Source organism: Cynara cardunculus, assembly GCF_001531365.2.
Source record: "Cynara cardunculus var. scolymus isolate 2C chromosome LG 5, CcrdV1, whole genome shotgun sequence".
In the NCBI taxonomy this organism is placed as follows: Eukaryota; Viridiplantae; Streptophyta; class Magnoliopsida; order Asterales; family Asteraceae; genus Cynara; species Cynara cardunculus.
The window spans coordinates 23,945,403-23,961,824 of NC_037532.1; the positions used below are offsets into that span (position 1 = coordinate 23,945,403).

Consider the following 16,422-nt stretch of genomic DNA (forward strand, 5'->3'; position numbering starts at 1 on the left):
AAAATTGTGTTTGTATTCATCCCCCCCCCTTCTACAAACTGTTTAGTATTCTTGTAGACCCTTTGGGACCAACAGATCGGGTCGAATTTTTTCTGTGAAAGGTCGAAAGCTGGAAATTCCTTCTTTCGATGGAACCGATCCTGATGGATGGATTCTTCATGCGGAACGCTATTTCTATCTTAATCGATTGACGCAGCAGGAAAAAATTGACGCATCCTTTATATCGTTTGAAAGTACTGCTTTAAGATGGTTTCAATGGGAGAATCGTCGGCATCCGATTTCGCGTTGGGAGGATTTGCGTCAACTGATTCTTCGTCAATTCAGATCGGCAGCAGCTGGAACCTTATGCGAACAGTTTTTGGCTGTCAAACAGGAAGGTATAGTCGATGAATTTAGGATGAAATTTGTGGAATTGGCGGCACCATTGGAAGGAATCTCGGAAGAAGTATTCATGAGTCAATTCATCAACGGGTTGAAGAATTCGATCAAAGTCGAGGTACAACTTCTCAATCCAGTAACACTTGAGGAAGCGATGGAGATGGCTATGAAAGTTGAAGCTAGAAACAATGTGATCGATAAGGAAAGAACGTTCTCAGTGCCTAAAAAATCATTTACGACGTTCTCAAGTAATAGGATTGTTACCGGTGGGGTTGAATCAGTAAATAGTTCTAGTTCGATGAGCAATTCGATAAACCACTCGAGATCGGAGTATAGAAGACTGTCGGATCAGGAGGTTCAGCAGAAACGAGCTTTGGGCCTTTGTTATCATTGTGATGAGAAGTATTCTCCAGGCCATAAGTGTAAAAAAAAGAGTTAAATGTTTTGTTAGTACAAGAGGAGGAAATGGTGGATTCTGGTAGCGAAGTTGAGGACGGTAAAGTGCTGAATACAGCTGACGTGATTGAGGTGAGCAAAGAAGTCGAAGTTCATCTTAATACGGTAGTAGGCCTGACGAATCCGAAGACTGAAAATGGAAGGAAGCATAGAAAGTCAAAAAGTGGTAAACCTCATCGATAGTGGAGCAACTCACAATTTCGTTTCCAAAGATATAGTAGATAAGTTGAATCTGAAGATTGACAAAACGAAGGAGTATTTTATAACGATGGGAATGGGGAACAAAGTGAAGAGTAACGGGATTTGTAAGCATGTTGTGTTGAATGTGCAAAGTTTGGAGGTGGTAGAAGACTTTCTGCCCATCCAATTGGAAAACAATGATGTGATCTTGGGGATTCAATAGCTGGAAACTTTAGGAGTAACGTACACTAATTGGAAACAACAAGTTATGAAGTTCACAATCGGAGGTAAGTCGGTGGTGCTGAAAGGTGATCCCTCTTTAGGGAAATCGTTAATTTCATTAAAAGCCATGGGGAAATTGATCCAACAAGAAGGACATGTTGTTTTGGTGGAGTTGGGAGCTTATACAGTGATGGATGATGAAGTGCAAGAAGTAGTGTTAAAGGTACAATCGATTCTCGAAGAGTTTGAGGAAGTATTCAATATGCCAAAAGGGTTACCACCGAGGAGAGGTAAAGAACATGGAATTGTTTTGAAGGAGGGAACAGATGCAGTCAACGTGAGACCTTATCGTTACCCACACTACCAGAAAGATGAGATAGAAAAGTTGGTGAAAGAAATGTTGCAAGCGTAAGTGATCCAGCCGAGCAACAGTCCTTTTTCAAGTCCCGTCCTATTAGTCAAGAAAAAAGATGGTAGTTGGAGGTTTTGCATCGACTATAGAGCTCTCAATAAGGCTACGGTGGTAGATAAATTTCCGATACCGGTGATCGATGAGCTGCTAGATAAATTACACGGTGCTAAAGTGTTTTCCAAACTCGATCTGAAATCGAGGTATCACCAGATTCGTATGAAGGATGAAGACATTCAAAAGACAGCTTTTAGAACACATCAAAGCCACTACGAGTTTAAGGTAATGCCTTTCGGTCTTGTAAATGCGTAAATGCACCGTCCACTTTTCAAGGATTGATGAACGAAGTTTTTAAAAACTGTTTAAGAAAGTTCGTGCTAGTATTCTTTGATGATATATTGGTGTATAGTCGATCGGAGGAAGAACACATTGACCATTTGAGATTAGTGTTTCAATTGTTATCTTAAAACAAATTATATGCCAATAAAAAGAAGTGTGAATTTGGTCAAGAAAGGCTAGGTTACTTGGGTCATATGATCTCAAGTAAAAGAGTGGAGGTAGATGATTCTAAAATCAAAACGATTTTAGAATGGAAGGTACCTCGAAACGTGACGGAGTTGAGAGGTTTTTTGGGGCTATCGGGATACTATCGAAAATTTGTGAAGGGATATGGAGTTATAGCTAGTCCCCTCACGGATTTACTTAAAAAAACCAATTTGGTTGGACTGAGGAAGCACAAGAGGCTTTTGACAAATTGAAGAAAATCTTGTCTTCTCCACCGGTATTGAAGCTGCCTGATTTCTCAGCCGAGTTTGTAGTCGAGACAGACGCTTCCGGGACAGGGTTAAGGGCTGTTTTGATGCAGAATGAACAGCCCGTGGCTTATTATAGTCAAGTTCTGGGCACAAGAGCAAGGCAAAAGTCAACTTATGAGAAAGAATTGATGGCCATAGTGTTAGCTATAAAGAAGTGGAGACCCTATTTGCTTGGCAGGCATTTCACGGTTCACAGTGATCAACAGTCTCCGATATTTGTTAGAGCAACAAGTGGTGGAACCGGAATATCAGAATTGGATGAGTAAACCAATGGGGTATAACTTTTCGATCGTTTACAAACAAGGGAGTGCTAATAAAGCTGCTGATGCACTCTCTCGTAAGCATGAAGAGATAGAGTTTTCTAATTTGAGTGTGCCATCATGGAGACAGTGGGAAAGTTTGAAAGAAGAGTTGGAAATGGATGATTTTTTGCTCAAAATAAAAGAAGAAGTGTCGAAAGATGTTAGTCGACATAAAGGCTTCGAAGTAAGACAAGAATTGTTATTCTTTAAGGGTAGATTAGTGTTGCCCAGAAAGTCGATGATCATTCCAAAGTTGTTTGAAGAATTCCATGTGTCACCGATTGGGGGACATAACGGTGAAGAAAGAACGTACCAACGGATGTCAGCGGAGTTATTCTGGATTGGTATGAAGAAGGACGTACTTAATATGGTTAAAGGATGTGAAACATGTCAGAGGAACAAAGTCTTAAGTGGTTCACCGGCGGGGTTACTACAGCCGTTGACTCTTCCGGACATAGTTTGGAGTGATATTTCGATGGATTTCATTGAGGGTCTACCAAATTCAGGTGGTTTGAATTCTATCTTGGTGGTGGTAGACAGATTGAGCAAATATGCTCATTTTGTGGGTCTAAAGCATCCTTTTACGGCTCAATCGGTAGCGGAGGTATTCTCTAAAGAGATAATCCGATTGCATGGGGTACCCAACTCAATCGTTTCTGATCGTGACAAAGTATTCCAGAGTAATTTCTGGAAAGAATTGTTCAAATTGCAAGGGACAACTCTGAAATTCAGTTCAGCTTATCATCCACAAACGGATGGTCAAACCGAAGTGGTGAACAGAGGGCTGGAGCAATATTTGAGGTGCTGGATTTCGGATAGACCTCGCCAGTGGAGCAAATGGTTATCATGGGCAGAATTGTCATACAACACGGCGTATCATACAGCTCTTAAATGTTCTCCGTTCAAGGTGTTGTATGGACGGGATCCTCCTCCTTCATTACGTTATAAAGATGCTTCAACTGTGGTACAAGCGGTAGACATGGAATTGATGAGTCGAGATGAGATTTGGGATGAGGTACGAATGCATCTTTTGAAGGCGCAGTGTAGAATGAAACAGCAAGCTGATTTGAAACGAACCGAGGTGGATTTTGCTGTTAATGATTTGGTGTTTTTGAAGCTTAGACTGTATCGACAAAAATCCCTTGTGAATGGGAATAGTCCAAAGTTGATGGCAAGATTTTATGGTCCTTACAAAGTCTTGGAAAAGATCGGAAAAGTCGCTTATCGTTTAGAGTTACCGGAAGGAGTAAAGATACATTTTGTCTTCCATGTATCACAACTTAGAAGAGATGTTGGGAATTGTTTGGTTACAAAGAACATACCAATTCAAGTATCTGCTGATATGGTGTTACAAGTAGAGCCGGAAGCCTTGTTGGATGTTAAGACGGCTGGAAAAAAATGATGCAGGAAGTTTGGAGGTGTTAGTCAATTGGAAAGGGCTGTCCGATTTCGAGTCGACTTGGGAGAATTTGGAAGCTTTGGCTCGACAGTTTCCTAATAATCACCTTGAGAACAAGGTGAAAGCTTTGGGGGGAGGTATTGATAAGCCTACTGTACGTTTTACATATAAGAGAAGATTTAAGTAGTTTAGTTGTAAGTAAGTGGAGGGTAGTTTGGGTATTTTTCTGAATAGAATAATTGAGACAGCTCCTTTATATTGGGGAGTTTGTTAGTGGAAGTTGCATTCTGTTTTGTAAGTTTGAAAAGGAGCGCAAGCTCTCTAGGGAGAGAACTGGCCTCTCGAAAGCCGTGTAACCTCTGTAATATTTCTTTTCTTTACTCAATTCAATAAGGAAGCTACCGACAACAATCAATTTGCATCAATTTCACACATAAATAATCTGAATTCAACCAAAGTTGAAGTAATGTCCCATCCCCATTCCCCATCGTGGAAGAGCAAAACCCACGACCACATAAATGAAAATTAACCAACTGAAAGCAGCAAAACTAAAATCGTCCTTGGTGTCTCTACAAGCAACAAATATATGAACAGGATCAAATATTAATGTAAGGGTTAGAACCTAGTACCTGAACTTGGATGGAGGTGCCGTAAATCAACTCCTCGTGCTCAATAAGGCGCTGATGTAGAACGCGGTAATGATCCATATCGAAGTTCACAATGGGCTCCATGTGGACTTGCAATTCTGCCAGTCTTGTCACAACATATGATGCCATGATTTGTCCAAAAATAGCAGGTATTGTTCCCAAAACAGGAATTATGCGGACCCTAAACCCGGGCACCACCTGATGTCATGTTTTTAAAATTTTAATTTCAGAACTCAATTTTTCATAGCAACTAGCAAGACACAAGTAATTAATATGAAAAACAAGGACAAGAACTTGATTCGACGATTCATAAACTAGCTCCAGAGAAAAATCCCATCAGCATGAAACCTTGTAAGCAGTAATAAGTGGGTACAAAATATATAATAAACGTCCTCACTTGATAATCTGAAGGATTCTCTTCATCTCCATTAGGTCCCTTAAAAGGAAGCAGTTTCGCCTTGGGTTTTTCCAAAGAGAAAACTACAGGAATGCCACCTTCAATACCATGATCTCTCCTTAAACGTTGTCTAACCTGCAAAGTAGATATGTCTGATCAAGTCCTATCACGCTGCCCATGATTACCTAGGGTAATCCTTGTGTTGCGGGTTGCCTTGATGTTTATTAATGTGAACTATATAAGATACAATTAGAGGCAACACATGGATTCTCAAAATATGACCAATGTGTGCATTGAAAAGAAACAGGAAGTCTCTGTGGCCATTTTGTAGTGGGAGATGAACTCTATGTTAAAAAGCATACACGATATACCTTTTTTGTTAAAGTTGAACCAGAATTGAATTAGCCGCTCAATCAGAAAGAGCAAACTCTACAAGCCTAACAAATGCTAATATGGTTCTAGGGAAATACTTTATGTAGCTCAAACACCATCACAAGGATAATATGTATAATAAACCATATTAATTCACATCAGGGTTGACGGTTGATATGTAGAAGCATGCTGTTTGCCATTTGATATGTCGAATGCAAATGCCAGATGCAAAGTGCTCGAAAGAGCTAGTCAAGTTGACATAGCCTTGGCTTTTGAACGTGTGTACAATAAGATTGAAGCTAAGAATGCAACAACCACATACGAATACATGCATTAAAATATAAAATTGTAGAAGACAGAACAATTACTGCTCTAGATAGGGGGTCGTTAGTAGATTCTCTCAAATCAGCCACGCGGATTCTCGTTGGGTCAGCTCTAGCACCAGCTCCTGTAGCAGACAAAACTTTTAGACCCCTACGTACACATGCAGCAAGAAGAGCCACCTGTCATACACGTTAAGCAAAGACTTATCACTGAAAGAGAATTAATCTACCAAAATAGCTGTGTAATTGCTACATACGACTCTGTAAACAACTGAAATGCACATCATGGAACTCTTGTTATCTACTTAAAAGAATCCTTAACACAATAGCAGGTCTAAATTCACAACCCAAGCAATGATAAGGAATATACATTTCCGTTTTCACAGAGTGATGCCCATGCATAAGAATGGCAACAGTGTGGGTTTTGCAGTACACATCACCATTCCCTTCATGGGGAGGTTATGGGGGGTAACTAGCAGGTGCAGGGCAGATATGAGGGTGTTTTATATGACCTGATCAAATTCAGGGATGATAGGTGGTGTAGCTCAAAACCCTGTATCCACCCTATATATAGACACACACACAGATATTTACACCAAACCAAACCAAATTTACCGAGCAAATCCCATGCAAAGGTAGGGTTTGGGGTAGGATGTAAGCAAACCTTGACTCTACCCCAACGGCCCAACGTACAGAGACTGTTTCCATGAACACCCTGGCTTGCAAAAAATTAAAATTAAAAATACATACATATATCTAACACACATGCTTATATATATTGTACACATACACATATTCATAGTATGAGTATAAGTTTTTTTTACAAAAACACCTCAGTTAGATTTGTAACTTTTTATGTTCTTTTATCTTGTTTTGTGTTTTGTTCTTTTAGTTTCGTTTAATAACATTTTTTTCAACTTACACTTTATCTAAATTGTATTTTAATTTTTTTAAAGTACCAAAATCATTAAATTTAAAACCAGTCGGGATTGGGACAGATATGGGGTGAGGCAATGGGCGCAGGATGGGTACAAAATATGAGAAGCTAGGGCAGGCTATATATGGGTGCAGGACGGATACAGCGGAGTCACCCCCACCTCATATCCTCCCTGTTGTCATCCCTGTCCATGTGCATAATCAGTTGACTGGTATATATGGTACTCATAGACCCATAGTAGTACCTCCCCTCCTTTTCTTTTTGTTTTCTTTATCAAATCCTTTTTACCATGCAATCAAATAGAGAAAATAGGAAACATATCTTCAATCATCAAAGGCAGCTTGGCCTTCTACAATGCCATTCAAACTTACGAAAAGAACATTAGCATTGCAGCCTACACATTCACAGGGAAGATAATGGAATTGCTACTCAATTACCAATTAAATAAGTAAGCACGGAGAATACAACTAGACTACAAGTATAGCACCAAACATGATACATGCAGTTGTCTGAATTGGGAAGTAGGAAGCAGGATATTGAGAAGGAAATATACCTTTGTATCGATGTTATCAATACAGTCCAAAACAAAATCGGGATCACCCAAGAGAATTTCTTCTTCTGAAGAAGCATCATATAACAGCACCTTTGCATCTATGTGGCACTCTGGATAAATTGATGAGAAGTGTTTCTTAAGGCATAACGCTTTTGGGGTGCCAACATCTATTCTCGTAGCAACCGCATGTCGATTCAAAGACGAAAGTGAAACCTTGAAATGTATCAAGCAACCCCGGTTATTATAAATGATGCATGCAAGCTTGGTAAAAACCTTGATTCCAAACACAGGGCTAGTTATATGCACTTGTACTGAGAAGAAACTCTAAATTTAACTATTATGAAGAGAATGTGTTGTTTTTGTAGTTATATAAAGGGTGAAGGCAAAGAGATACACTCATATCTCAAGTCCATCCAAAAGGCTGGAAAATTCTCAGAAGTAGAGGATGCATACGGACAACCATCTAGAACAATATTTTACCTACTAGTAGCACAAAAAACTTAACGAGAAGGTCAGAGTTATGTCATGCAAAGCCAAATGCCTTCTAGCTGAACAGAACAAGAGGCTAAGCAAAAAAAATTCAGCTCCTCACACTAGAAGGGTCTAAAAGAAAATCAATCATATAAAGGGAACAGGAAAAAAGAAAAAATCCATATGTGAACTGATGGCAGAATGCAGATAGTTACTAGACCAGGACTCCAAGACAAAGGTACTTGCCGATACAAAGTCATGACATCTAAGACACCTCAGCCATATAGAAATATGAAGCTGTTCAAGGTACTATTCTCAATTACCTCCTCATAGAATCTTTCACAGTATAGTGGGGTTACATTTAGGTCACCGAATCTCCCTTAGGCAATAATAAAGATCAACTGAGCACATGCTTGGTTCATAATGCCCACATGGAGCAAGATTTGTAAAATAACATGTATGAGAGTAGAATACCACCTCACCACTAACACTTTAAACTAATGGAACAGTCCCCTTCTCCAAGAGATGCTTAGCCGTTATTATAGTCAATAATGTTCTGTGTATTATGATGGTTCAAAATGATAAAAGCATTGTTATTAAAGATTCATTGATCACGCTTTAGGTAATGGTGTACGTTCAAAAACTACCAGGAACTAAGGTGAAATTTTCGAAAGCATAAAGGAGTCAAATGCTAAGAAATTCCACAGGCACCTTGTTCATCCACAGGTTGAGCAACTGAGCAGAAAATTCAGTTCAGAAGCTCGAGGCACCTGGCGCTTATGGTAGGTTTAGTTTCAGAAATAGACAAACTTGGTGTATGGTACCCATACCCTACCTTGGTTAGAGTCATAGGTATATGTTGTTTCCCAGTTTTTAGCTTCCGATTTACACAAGTGCCAGATATTTTTCTGTCATTACACCAATTGTTGAGTAAGTTAACCTAAATTAATCAATTGAAAAGAAAAATTGAGTTCAATCATCAACCGTTAAAAAGTGGCAAGTTCAATCACAAACAGATTTTCCCAAAGAAAACAATATTTGAAGTACATGAATGAAACAAATGTTAGTGCATTGCACTTTATATGTTATGCTTCAATAGTTTGAACAATTAAAGGTAAATTTGTTCATTTACATGTCTAGGGAAAAAGAATTTCCTTACACAGGTTATGTGACTGGAGGGAGCTTTCTTGCCAGAGTGGCATCTTGGAAAGGGAACAGCCAATTGATTGGTCTCAGATGAACTTCTATTTTTCTCTGGCCTAACTGTAATATGACAATTCTCCTATGACCTTGGAGACCATTATCAAGTTTTTAAAAGAAAAGATACCTGATCGAAGTCTACAAGGAGGAGCCTGCCAACTCCTGATCTCAAAAGCATTGATGCAGCATGACTCCCGACCCCTCCAAGGCCAATGACTACAACATAGGATGTTGTCACTTTTTGTTGTGCATCAAAACCGAAGAACTGAATATTCCTAACATCCAAAAGAATGGAATATATCACGTCACTATTAACACACATATTGATGGTGTAGAAGAACAATTATTCAGGATTTCATGTCCCAAACCTTCAAATACTTGCAAGCTAGCAAATGTACAAATATTCATGAAGCATAATCATTAATCGTCTCAATCTTCCCTGTCCCATACCCACTGTATGCATGAAAGCTTATACAGTTACACACAGTCACTTGAGTAGGTGTTCTGTCTTCAACATAGTTTTCATGGTTAAATGACAAAATGATAAACCAGAAAAATGTGGTAGTACTAGAATGGAAGAATCTTGAGTTTCCTAAATGTATTAATTTTCATGTTAAATACGCCTTAAAACATTCTTTATATATAATTGTGCCTTCAAAGCAAGTAGTCTTACAATCTTGTTCTTGAGGTCCACTAAGACTTTTGAAGAGTCTAAGATGGTCATATTTCAGCAGTAACCACTTCTCGCTTTTTTATATTGCTACAATATTACCTTCTAAAATTTTCAAGGTTTAATGTCACTTCAGTCAACTCCTTGGTTTTACTCAAACCCACTTTATATGAGGTTCATTTAAATATCACTTGTGTCTCTACAGTAGGATGGATTTATGGAACCCGGCATGGATGTGACTGAAAGAGCGATTCAAGTTTAAAGTAAAAAATTCTGATGAAAGCAAGAGAAGGGTGATAACTAATAGAAGGAACCATTTAGTATGTGGAATTCATAAAAAAAAATCTCACTACCTTTGTCATTATCTATTGCAAGAGCACCAGTTTGAATTAGAGAGGTAATTGCATTCTGAAAGTGGACACTAAAATAGTAACATCCAAAATCACAAAGGTAGGAAACTATTAGGGAGTACCAAGAATACAAAAGATTATAAATTCAAATTTATTGCTCTGGAAAGTCAAAGGTACCTGGTGAGCTGTTCAGAAACTATTTCGTCTTTTAACAGGTCTGCATGGTCGATCTCATACATCTCTGCTTTTAGAGAACTATTGCCTTCTGCAGCTGGAGCAGATAAAACTGCTTCGCCTATGAAACAATCATACGACTATCAGAGCGCAACATCGACACCAGGCGGAAAGAACACAAAGGTAGTTTATTATACTAGAGAGGCTGTTTTGTGGAGTCATCCGGCTTGCGGCAAAAGAATTAGGAAGATATGAGCTAAATTGGGGTCTTTGAAAAGAAAATGGAGTGCATAAGATATAGGAAAATAATAAAAGAACAAGAGTGTGTGCGACAGGCAACAAATAACAGTAAACGGTAACAGTAGTATTGTAGTAAGACCTATGTGATTAAAAAATTAAAACCAGCCAGGACAAGACTGTCTACTTACAGAAGTTATGTTCTATTTTCTTTTTTCAATTCACGCTTATTACATTTTGTGTTCTTCAACTTTTTTCTACATTGACAATAAAGTGGGCAAAGATACGATCAACCAAACAATCCATAAAAACCATTACTGTAAACAGAAGAACTTTGTCCGTTGACTTATTCTTTTGACGGTATCATCATTATTGCTTTCAATAAGTTGGTTCTCCAAAATAGTCGGTTGATACAAAATTAATTTGCAAAATTCATGTACTTGAGGCTCCAACATGATGAATAATACTCTTTTATCGCAATCAAGCTTTCTTTATGCCTGATACAGAATCAAAGAAACTGCATTTTCATTTTTAAGAAGGTTTCAAATCCCTCAAATGTGTATTTGGCTAAATGTTTGACCCAAGAAAACAACATATGTAGTTTCTGGAGTTCAGCCCTATTCATCAATATAGCAAGCGGATGAAGACAACTGTAAATGCTTTAGCACCAACAAGAGCATTAAGTATGCCCTCTCCAGTGGATATATAATTTAGAAAGAGGAACACACCATTATCAATATATTAAGTCACTGGCTTTCTAGAATTATTCACACGAACGTCCCTCTAACATAAAGAAGAAACTCAAAGGAACAATCATACGGAATATACCAAGTTGATAATGCAAAAAGGAAGCATTCTTTCCTTCACCAAGAAAAGGTAGAGCTACCCTCTGGCTTAGAATATCAAGTGGGCAATCTTTTAACTTCAGAATTGATCTCATTTCTAATATTTCACAAGAAAAAGGTTTATACTTCTTAAGCAAATGATGCATAGAAACTACATGTCAATTTTGCATTTGGAAAAAACAACACATGAAGTCAAAAACCGAGGCAGTAATAAGCTTCAGATAGGTTCTAAATTAGGGTAATCTATGAATTTACCATTTGATTTCGCACCATTACTGTATTGAACCGTAGCTATTCTGCAAGAAAATTTTAAAACCAAACGTAAGTTTCTCGATTGTGAAAGTTAGTTCCAATTTTACATGCTTTACTATGATTATCTTATGCTGATTTCATCAACAACGGGGTGAGCATAGACCATATTATTCCTCAAGTAGTGGGTAATACAGATACCTAGGAGGAAGAAGCTTGAGAACAGCTACGGTGGCAGTAATGGAGCCCAAAAGAGCACCGGCTGCGATCAAAGCCAGAGACTTAGCTCTCTCCTCCATCTCTCTCCAGCTCTTATTGGGGTTTGAATAATGCCGGGGAAATGTAAAAAGGTGTAGTTGATGACCATTTTGGGCATTTGGTAGATTTGTTACAACGATTATTCACGCTCCATATTTTAGGTTCTCTAAATTCAAAATAAGGTTTTTATTATTTATCTATACTATATTATAAATTATTTGACAAAAAATTTTAAAAACTATTTTTTATACATAAAGTACTGTTTATTAATGCATATTACTTAAAACTCAATATTACAAGTAGATTGTGCGTAAGTACAACTTATTAAAGCTCCATATCTGAATTCGTGTAATTAACTGCAGATAAACATAATCAAATACAGGATAAACATCTCATTTTAAATATAAAAAATCTAAAACATAATTAGGATAATCATTAAGTTATAACAGAATACTTAATTATTATCTTTATAAAATATTATATTATTAAACCAAAAATAATAATTATTTCGTTATTAAACTTAAATTAAATTATAATAAAAATAATAAATTAAAGAAATTACATAAAAAATAAGAATTTTTAAATAATTGATTTAATATTAACATTGGTATATTTTTTTTCAAAATTTTATGATATCTTTAAATTTCTATTTTTATTTAAAAATAAAATCATTATTGTTTTCTTAAAACACATAAAATCGTATTATAACATCGACAAAGACAAATAATAAAATTGAACATTAAAATTGAGATATGTCTCGCTGCATTGCACAAGTACTCTTCTAATTTTACTTTAATAGATTATTTATATTTTAAGTTTTGAGAATTGAATTTTTTATTCATATTTATCAATTAGATTGAATTATTATTATTTTATATAATTTTTTTGAAGAGTGTATTAGTATTGTAAGTCATTATAAGTCATTATAAGTCTACCACACGTGTCATACTATTGAGGAGTATGTAAAGTAATAGCATTGAACGTAAAGAATATGTTTGCTTTCATTTTTGAAAAAACCCAGATTAAATCAAGTTGATCATAGATACAATTATTTTTAGAGGATAATTATGAAAACATGTGTTCAAATGTAATTATAATAATTACAGGATGTTATATGTAAATATATGTAATTATATTAAAATTTAAGATATATCACTACTAGAAAACTAGTTATTTCCGGCGAGATTTTCGGCGGACAAAATCCGCCGAAAAACTACCGGTGGATCACGGTCGGATAACAAAAAAGTCAACTTCTGTTGACTTCCGCCGGAAAACAGCCGGTAAAATTATTCTGGTAAAATTTCCGGTGGATTTCATAATTAATCATATTAGACTTGTATTTAAATCTAATTACAATAACTTACTGGCAGATTTCCGACGAATATTTAATAAATTTTTTAAAATTAAGATCCACCAGAAAGTAATTAAAAATTAAAATTTATTTTTGAATTTTAAATTTATTTTTAAAATTTTCCGGCAGAATCCGGATGGCCGCCGGTAATAATTATTCAAAAAAAAATTAAATTAACGATTTCTAGTGGATTTTTGCCTGCCCTTTCCGGCAGATTTCCAGCGGCTAATAATTATTCAAGATTTTTTTAAAAATTTAATGATTTCCGGTGGATTTTTGGCGGCTTTTGCCGGCGGATTTCCGGCGGCTTTCATTTTTTTCCATTTTTAAATTTTTTTTCTTAATGGATCATATTGGGCTTTAGTGGATGTTAGTTGGACTTTAATGGATCATATTGGTCTTCAATGGATCGTATTGGGATTTAACGGGTTTTATTGGCTTTAACGCGTTGTAGTGGGATTTAGTGGATGTTAGTTGTGGTTTAATGGATCGTATTGATCTTTAATGAACCGTGTTGGGTTTTAATGGACTTATTGCGCTTTAATGAATCATATTGGACTTTAATGGATCATATTGGTCTTTAACGGATCGTATTAGGCTTTAACGGTTCGTATTGAGCTTTAGTGGATATTAGTTGTGGTTTAATGGATCGTATTGGGCTTTAATGAACCGTATTGGGTTTTTATGGACCGATTGGGCTTTGATGGATCGTATTGGGCTTTAAAGGTTCTATTGGGCTTTAGTGGATGTTAGTTAGACTTTAATGTATCATATTGGATTTTAACGGTTCTATTGGGTTTTAGTGGACCGTATTGGGCTTTAATGGATCGTATCCCGCTTTAATGGATCGTGTTGGGCTTTCATGAACCGTATTTGGGTTTTAATGGATCGATTGGACTTTAATAGATCGTATTGGGCTTTAATGGACCGTATCGGGTTCTAATGGATCGTATTGGGTTTTAATGGACCATATTGGGTTTTAATGGACCGATTGGGCTTTAATGGAATGTATTGGGCTTTAATGGAACATATTGAGATTTAATGGACCGTATTGGATTTTAATGGATCGATTGGGCTTTAATGGAATGTATTGGGCTTTAATGGAACGTATTGGGCTTTAATGGACCGTATTGGGATTTAATGAATCGTATTGGACTTTAATTAATCGTATTGGACTTTAACGGTTCTATTGGACTTTAATGGACCGTATTGAGTTTTAGTGGACCATATTGGGATTTAATGGATTGTATCCTGCTTTAATGGATCATGTTAGGCTTTAATGGACCGTATTGAGTTTTAATGGACCGATTGGGCTTTAATGGATCGTGTTGGGTTTTAATGAATCGTATTGGTGTTTAATGGAACGTATTGGGCTTTAATGGACCGTATTGAGTTTTTAATGGACTGATTGGGCTTTAATGGAATGTATTGGGCTTTAATGGACCGTACTGGGATTTAATGGATCGTATTGGGTTTTAATGGACCGATTGGGCTTTAATGGAACGTATTGGGCTTTAATGGACCGTATTGGAATTTAATAGATCGTATTGGGCTTTAACGGTTCTATTGGGCTTTAACGGTTCTATTGGGCTTTAGTGGACCATATTGGGTTTTAGTGGCCCGTATTGGACTTTAATTGACCGTATTGGGTTTTAATGGATCGTATTGGGCTTTAATGGACCGTATTAGGCTTTCATGGACCGTATTGGGCTTTAATGGACTGTATTTGGCTTTAATGGACCGTATTGGGTTTTAATGGACCCATTGGACTTTAATAGACCGTATTGGCCTATTAGGATTTTATAAATCATATTGGGCTTTAACGGTTCAATAATAATAATAATAATTTTATAAATATAATAATTTTAATAATAATAATAATAATTTAAAAAATATAATTATTATAATAATAATATTTTTAGTGGTAATAATAATAATAATAATAATAATAATAATAATAATTTAAAAAGAAAATAATAATAGTAATTAAAAAACCGACGGATTTATCCGTCGGAAATCGAAAATTTCAAGAAAACCGGTTAATTTTAAAAAATTTAAATTTTTTAAAATATTTCCAGCGGACTAATCCATGGGTAATGACAACATGAATAAAACCCTATCTTCATCATTTCGACAGCCGCTTGTGAAAATCACACCCCATAAAACCGCTCGCGAGCTAAAACCACAAAACCGACCCGTAGCTGTCGTCGACCACCCCTCACGGCCGCTGATCACCTCATTTTGACTTCCGGCCGACCGACCTCGACTACCGGTATGTATATAAATATTTATGTATGTATGTATATATATATATATATATCATGTATATGTATATAGAAAATATTTACTTTGCAAACCACGTTATTTGTACAAACCGTACAAATCTCATTCAACCAATCATAATTTTTCATTTTGTTCATTTTTTTTATTAATAGAGATTGATTAATCATTTTTATTGTGGAGGGTGTTAATTATGGATATTATCATTTTCATTATTTTAATTTTAAAGAAATACATGAAACAATTTCATAAAAAATTCATTAAATATTATATGAAACAATTTCATAACCATATATGAAACAACTTTATCAAAAAAAGTATTATATGAAACAATTTCATGAAAAAAATTCATAAGATTAAACAATGAAATCGACGAATGAGGGTAGTTTGCACAGTTTGTACAAATTGGGTGGTTTGCATTTGATTGCTCCTCTATGTATGTATCTATACTATATTATAAAGCATTTGACAAAAACTCTTAAAAACCATTTTTTATACGTAAAGTACTGTTTATTAATGCATATTACTTAAAACTCAAGATTACAAGTAGATTGTACGTAAGTACAACTTATTAAACCTCCATATCTGAATTCGTGTAACTAACTGCATATAAGCATAATCAAATACATGATAAACATCTCATTTTAAATATAAAAAATCTAAAATATAATTAGGATAATCATCGAGTTCTAACAGAATACTTAATTAATATATTTATATAATGTTATATTATCAAACCAAAAATAAATTATTTCATTATTAAACTAAAATTAAATTATAATAAAAAATAAATTAAAGAAATTACAAAAAAATGAAAACTTTTAAATAGTTGATTTGACATTAACATTGATATATATATTTTAAAATTTTTATGATATCTTCAAATTTATATTTTATTCAAAAATAACATCATTATTGTTTTTTTTAAAATACATAATCTATACTAT

General features: G+C 35.6%; 1 protein-coding gene across 4 annotated transcripts in view; it reads right to left on the bottom strand.

Annotated features, from left to right (window-relative positions):
- Positions 1–11,891, bottom strand: part of LOC112513423 (tRNA threonylcarbamoyladenosine dehydratase) — an 18,507-nt gene extending 6,616 nt beyond the window's left edge. For 2 of the 4 annotated variants that reach the window (XM_025119681.1, XM_025119684.1), the window contains exons 1-9: positions 11,788–11,891; positions 11,593–11,633; positions 10,259–10,376; positions 9,189–9,336; positions 7,391–7,603; positions 6,565–6,615; positions 5,946–6,080; positions 5,206–5,340; positions 4,791–5,006 (exon numbers count right to left, since the gene is read on the bottom strand). In XM_025119681.1, coding sequence (XP_024975449.1) covers positions 4,791–5,006; positions 5,206–5,340; positions 5,946–6,080; positions 6,565–6,615; positions 7,391–7,603; positions 9,189–9,336; positions 10,259–10,376; positions 11,593–11,633; positions 11,788–11,885 — 1,155 coding nt within the window. In that variant the 5' untranslated portion in view covers positions 11,886–11,891. The remainder of the gene's footprint in view (positions 1–4,790; positions 5,007–5,205; positions 5,341–5,945; positions 6,081–6,564; positions 6,616–7,390; positions 7,604–9,188; positions 9,337–10,258; positions 10,377–11,592; positions 11,634–11,787) is intronic. The other 2 variants (XM_025119682.1, XM_025119683.1) reach the window with 2 other exon arrangements.
- Between the last annotated feature and the right edge of the window lie 4,531 nt (positions 11,892–16,422).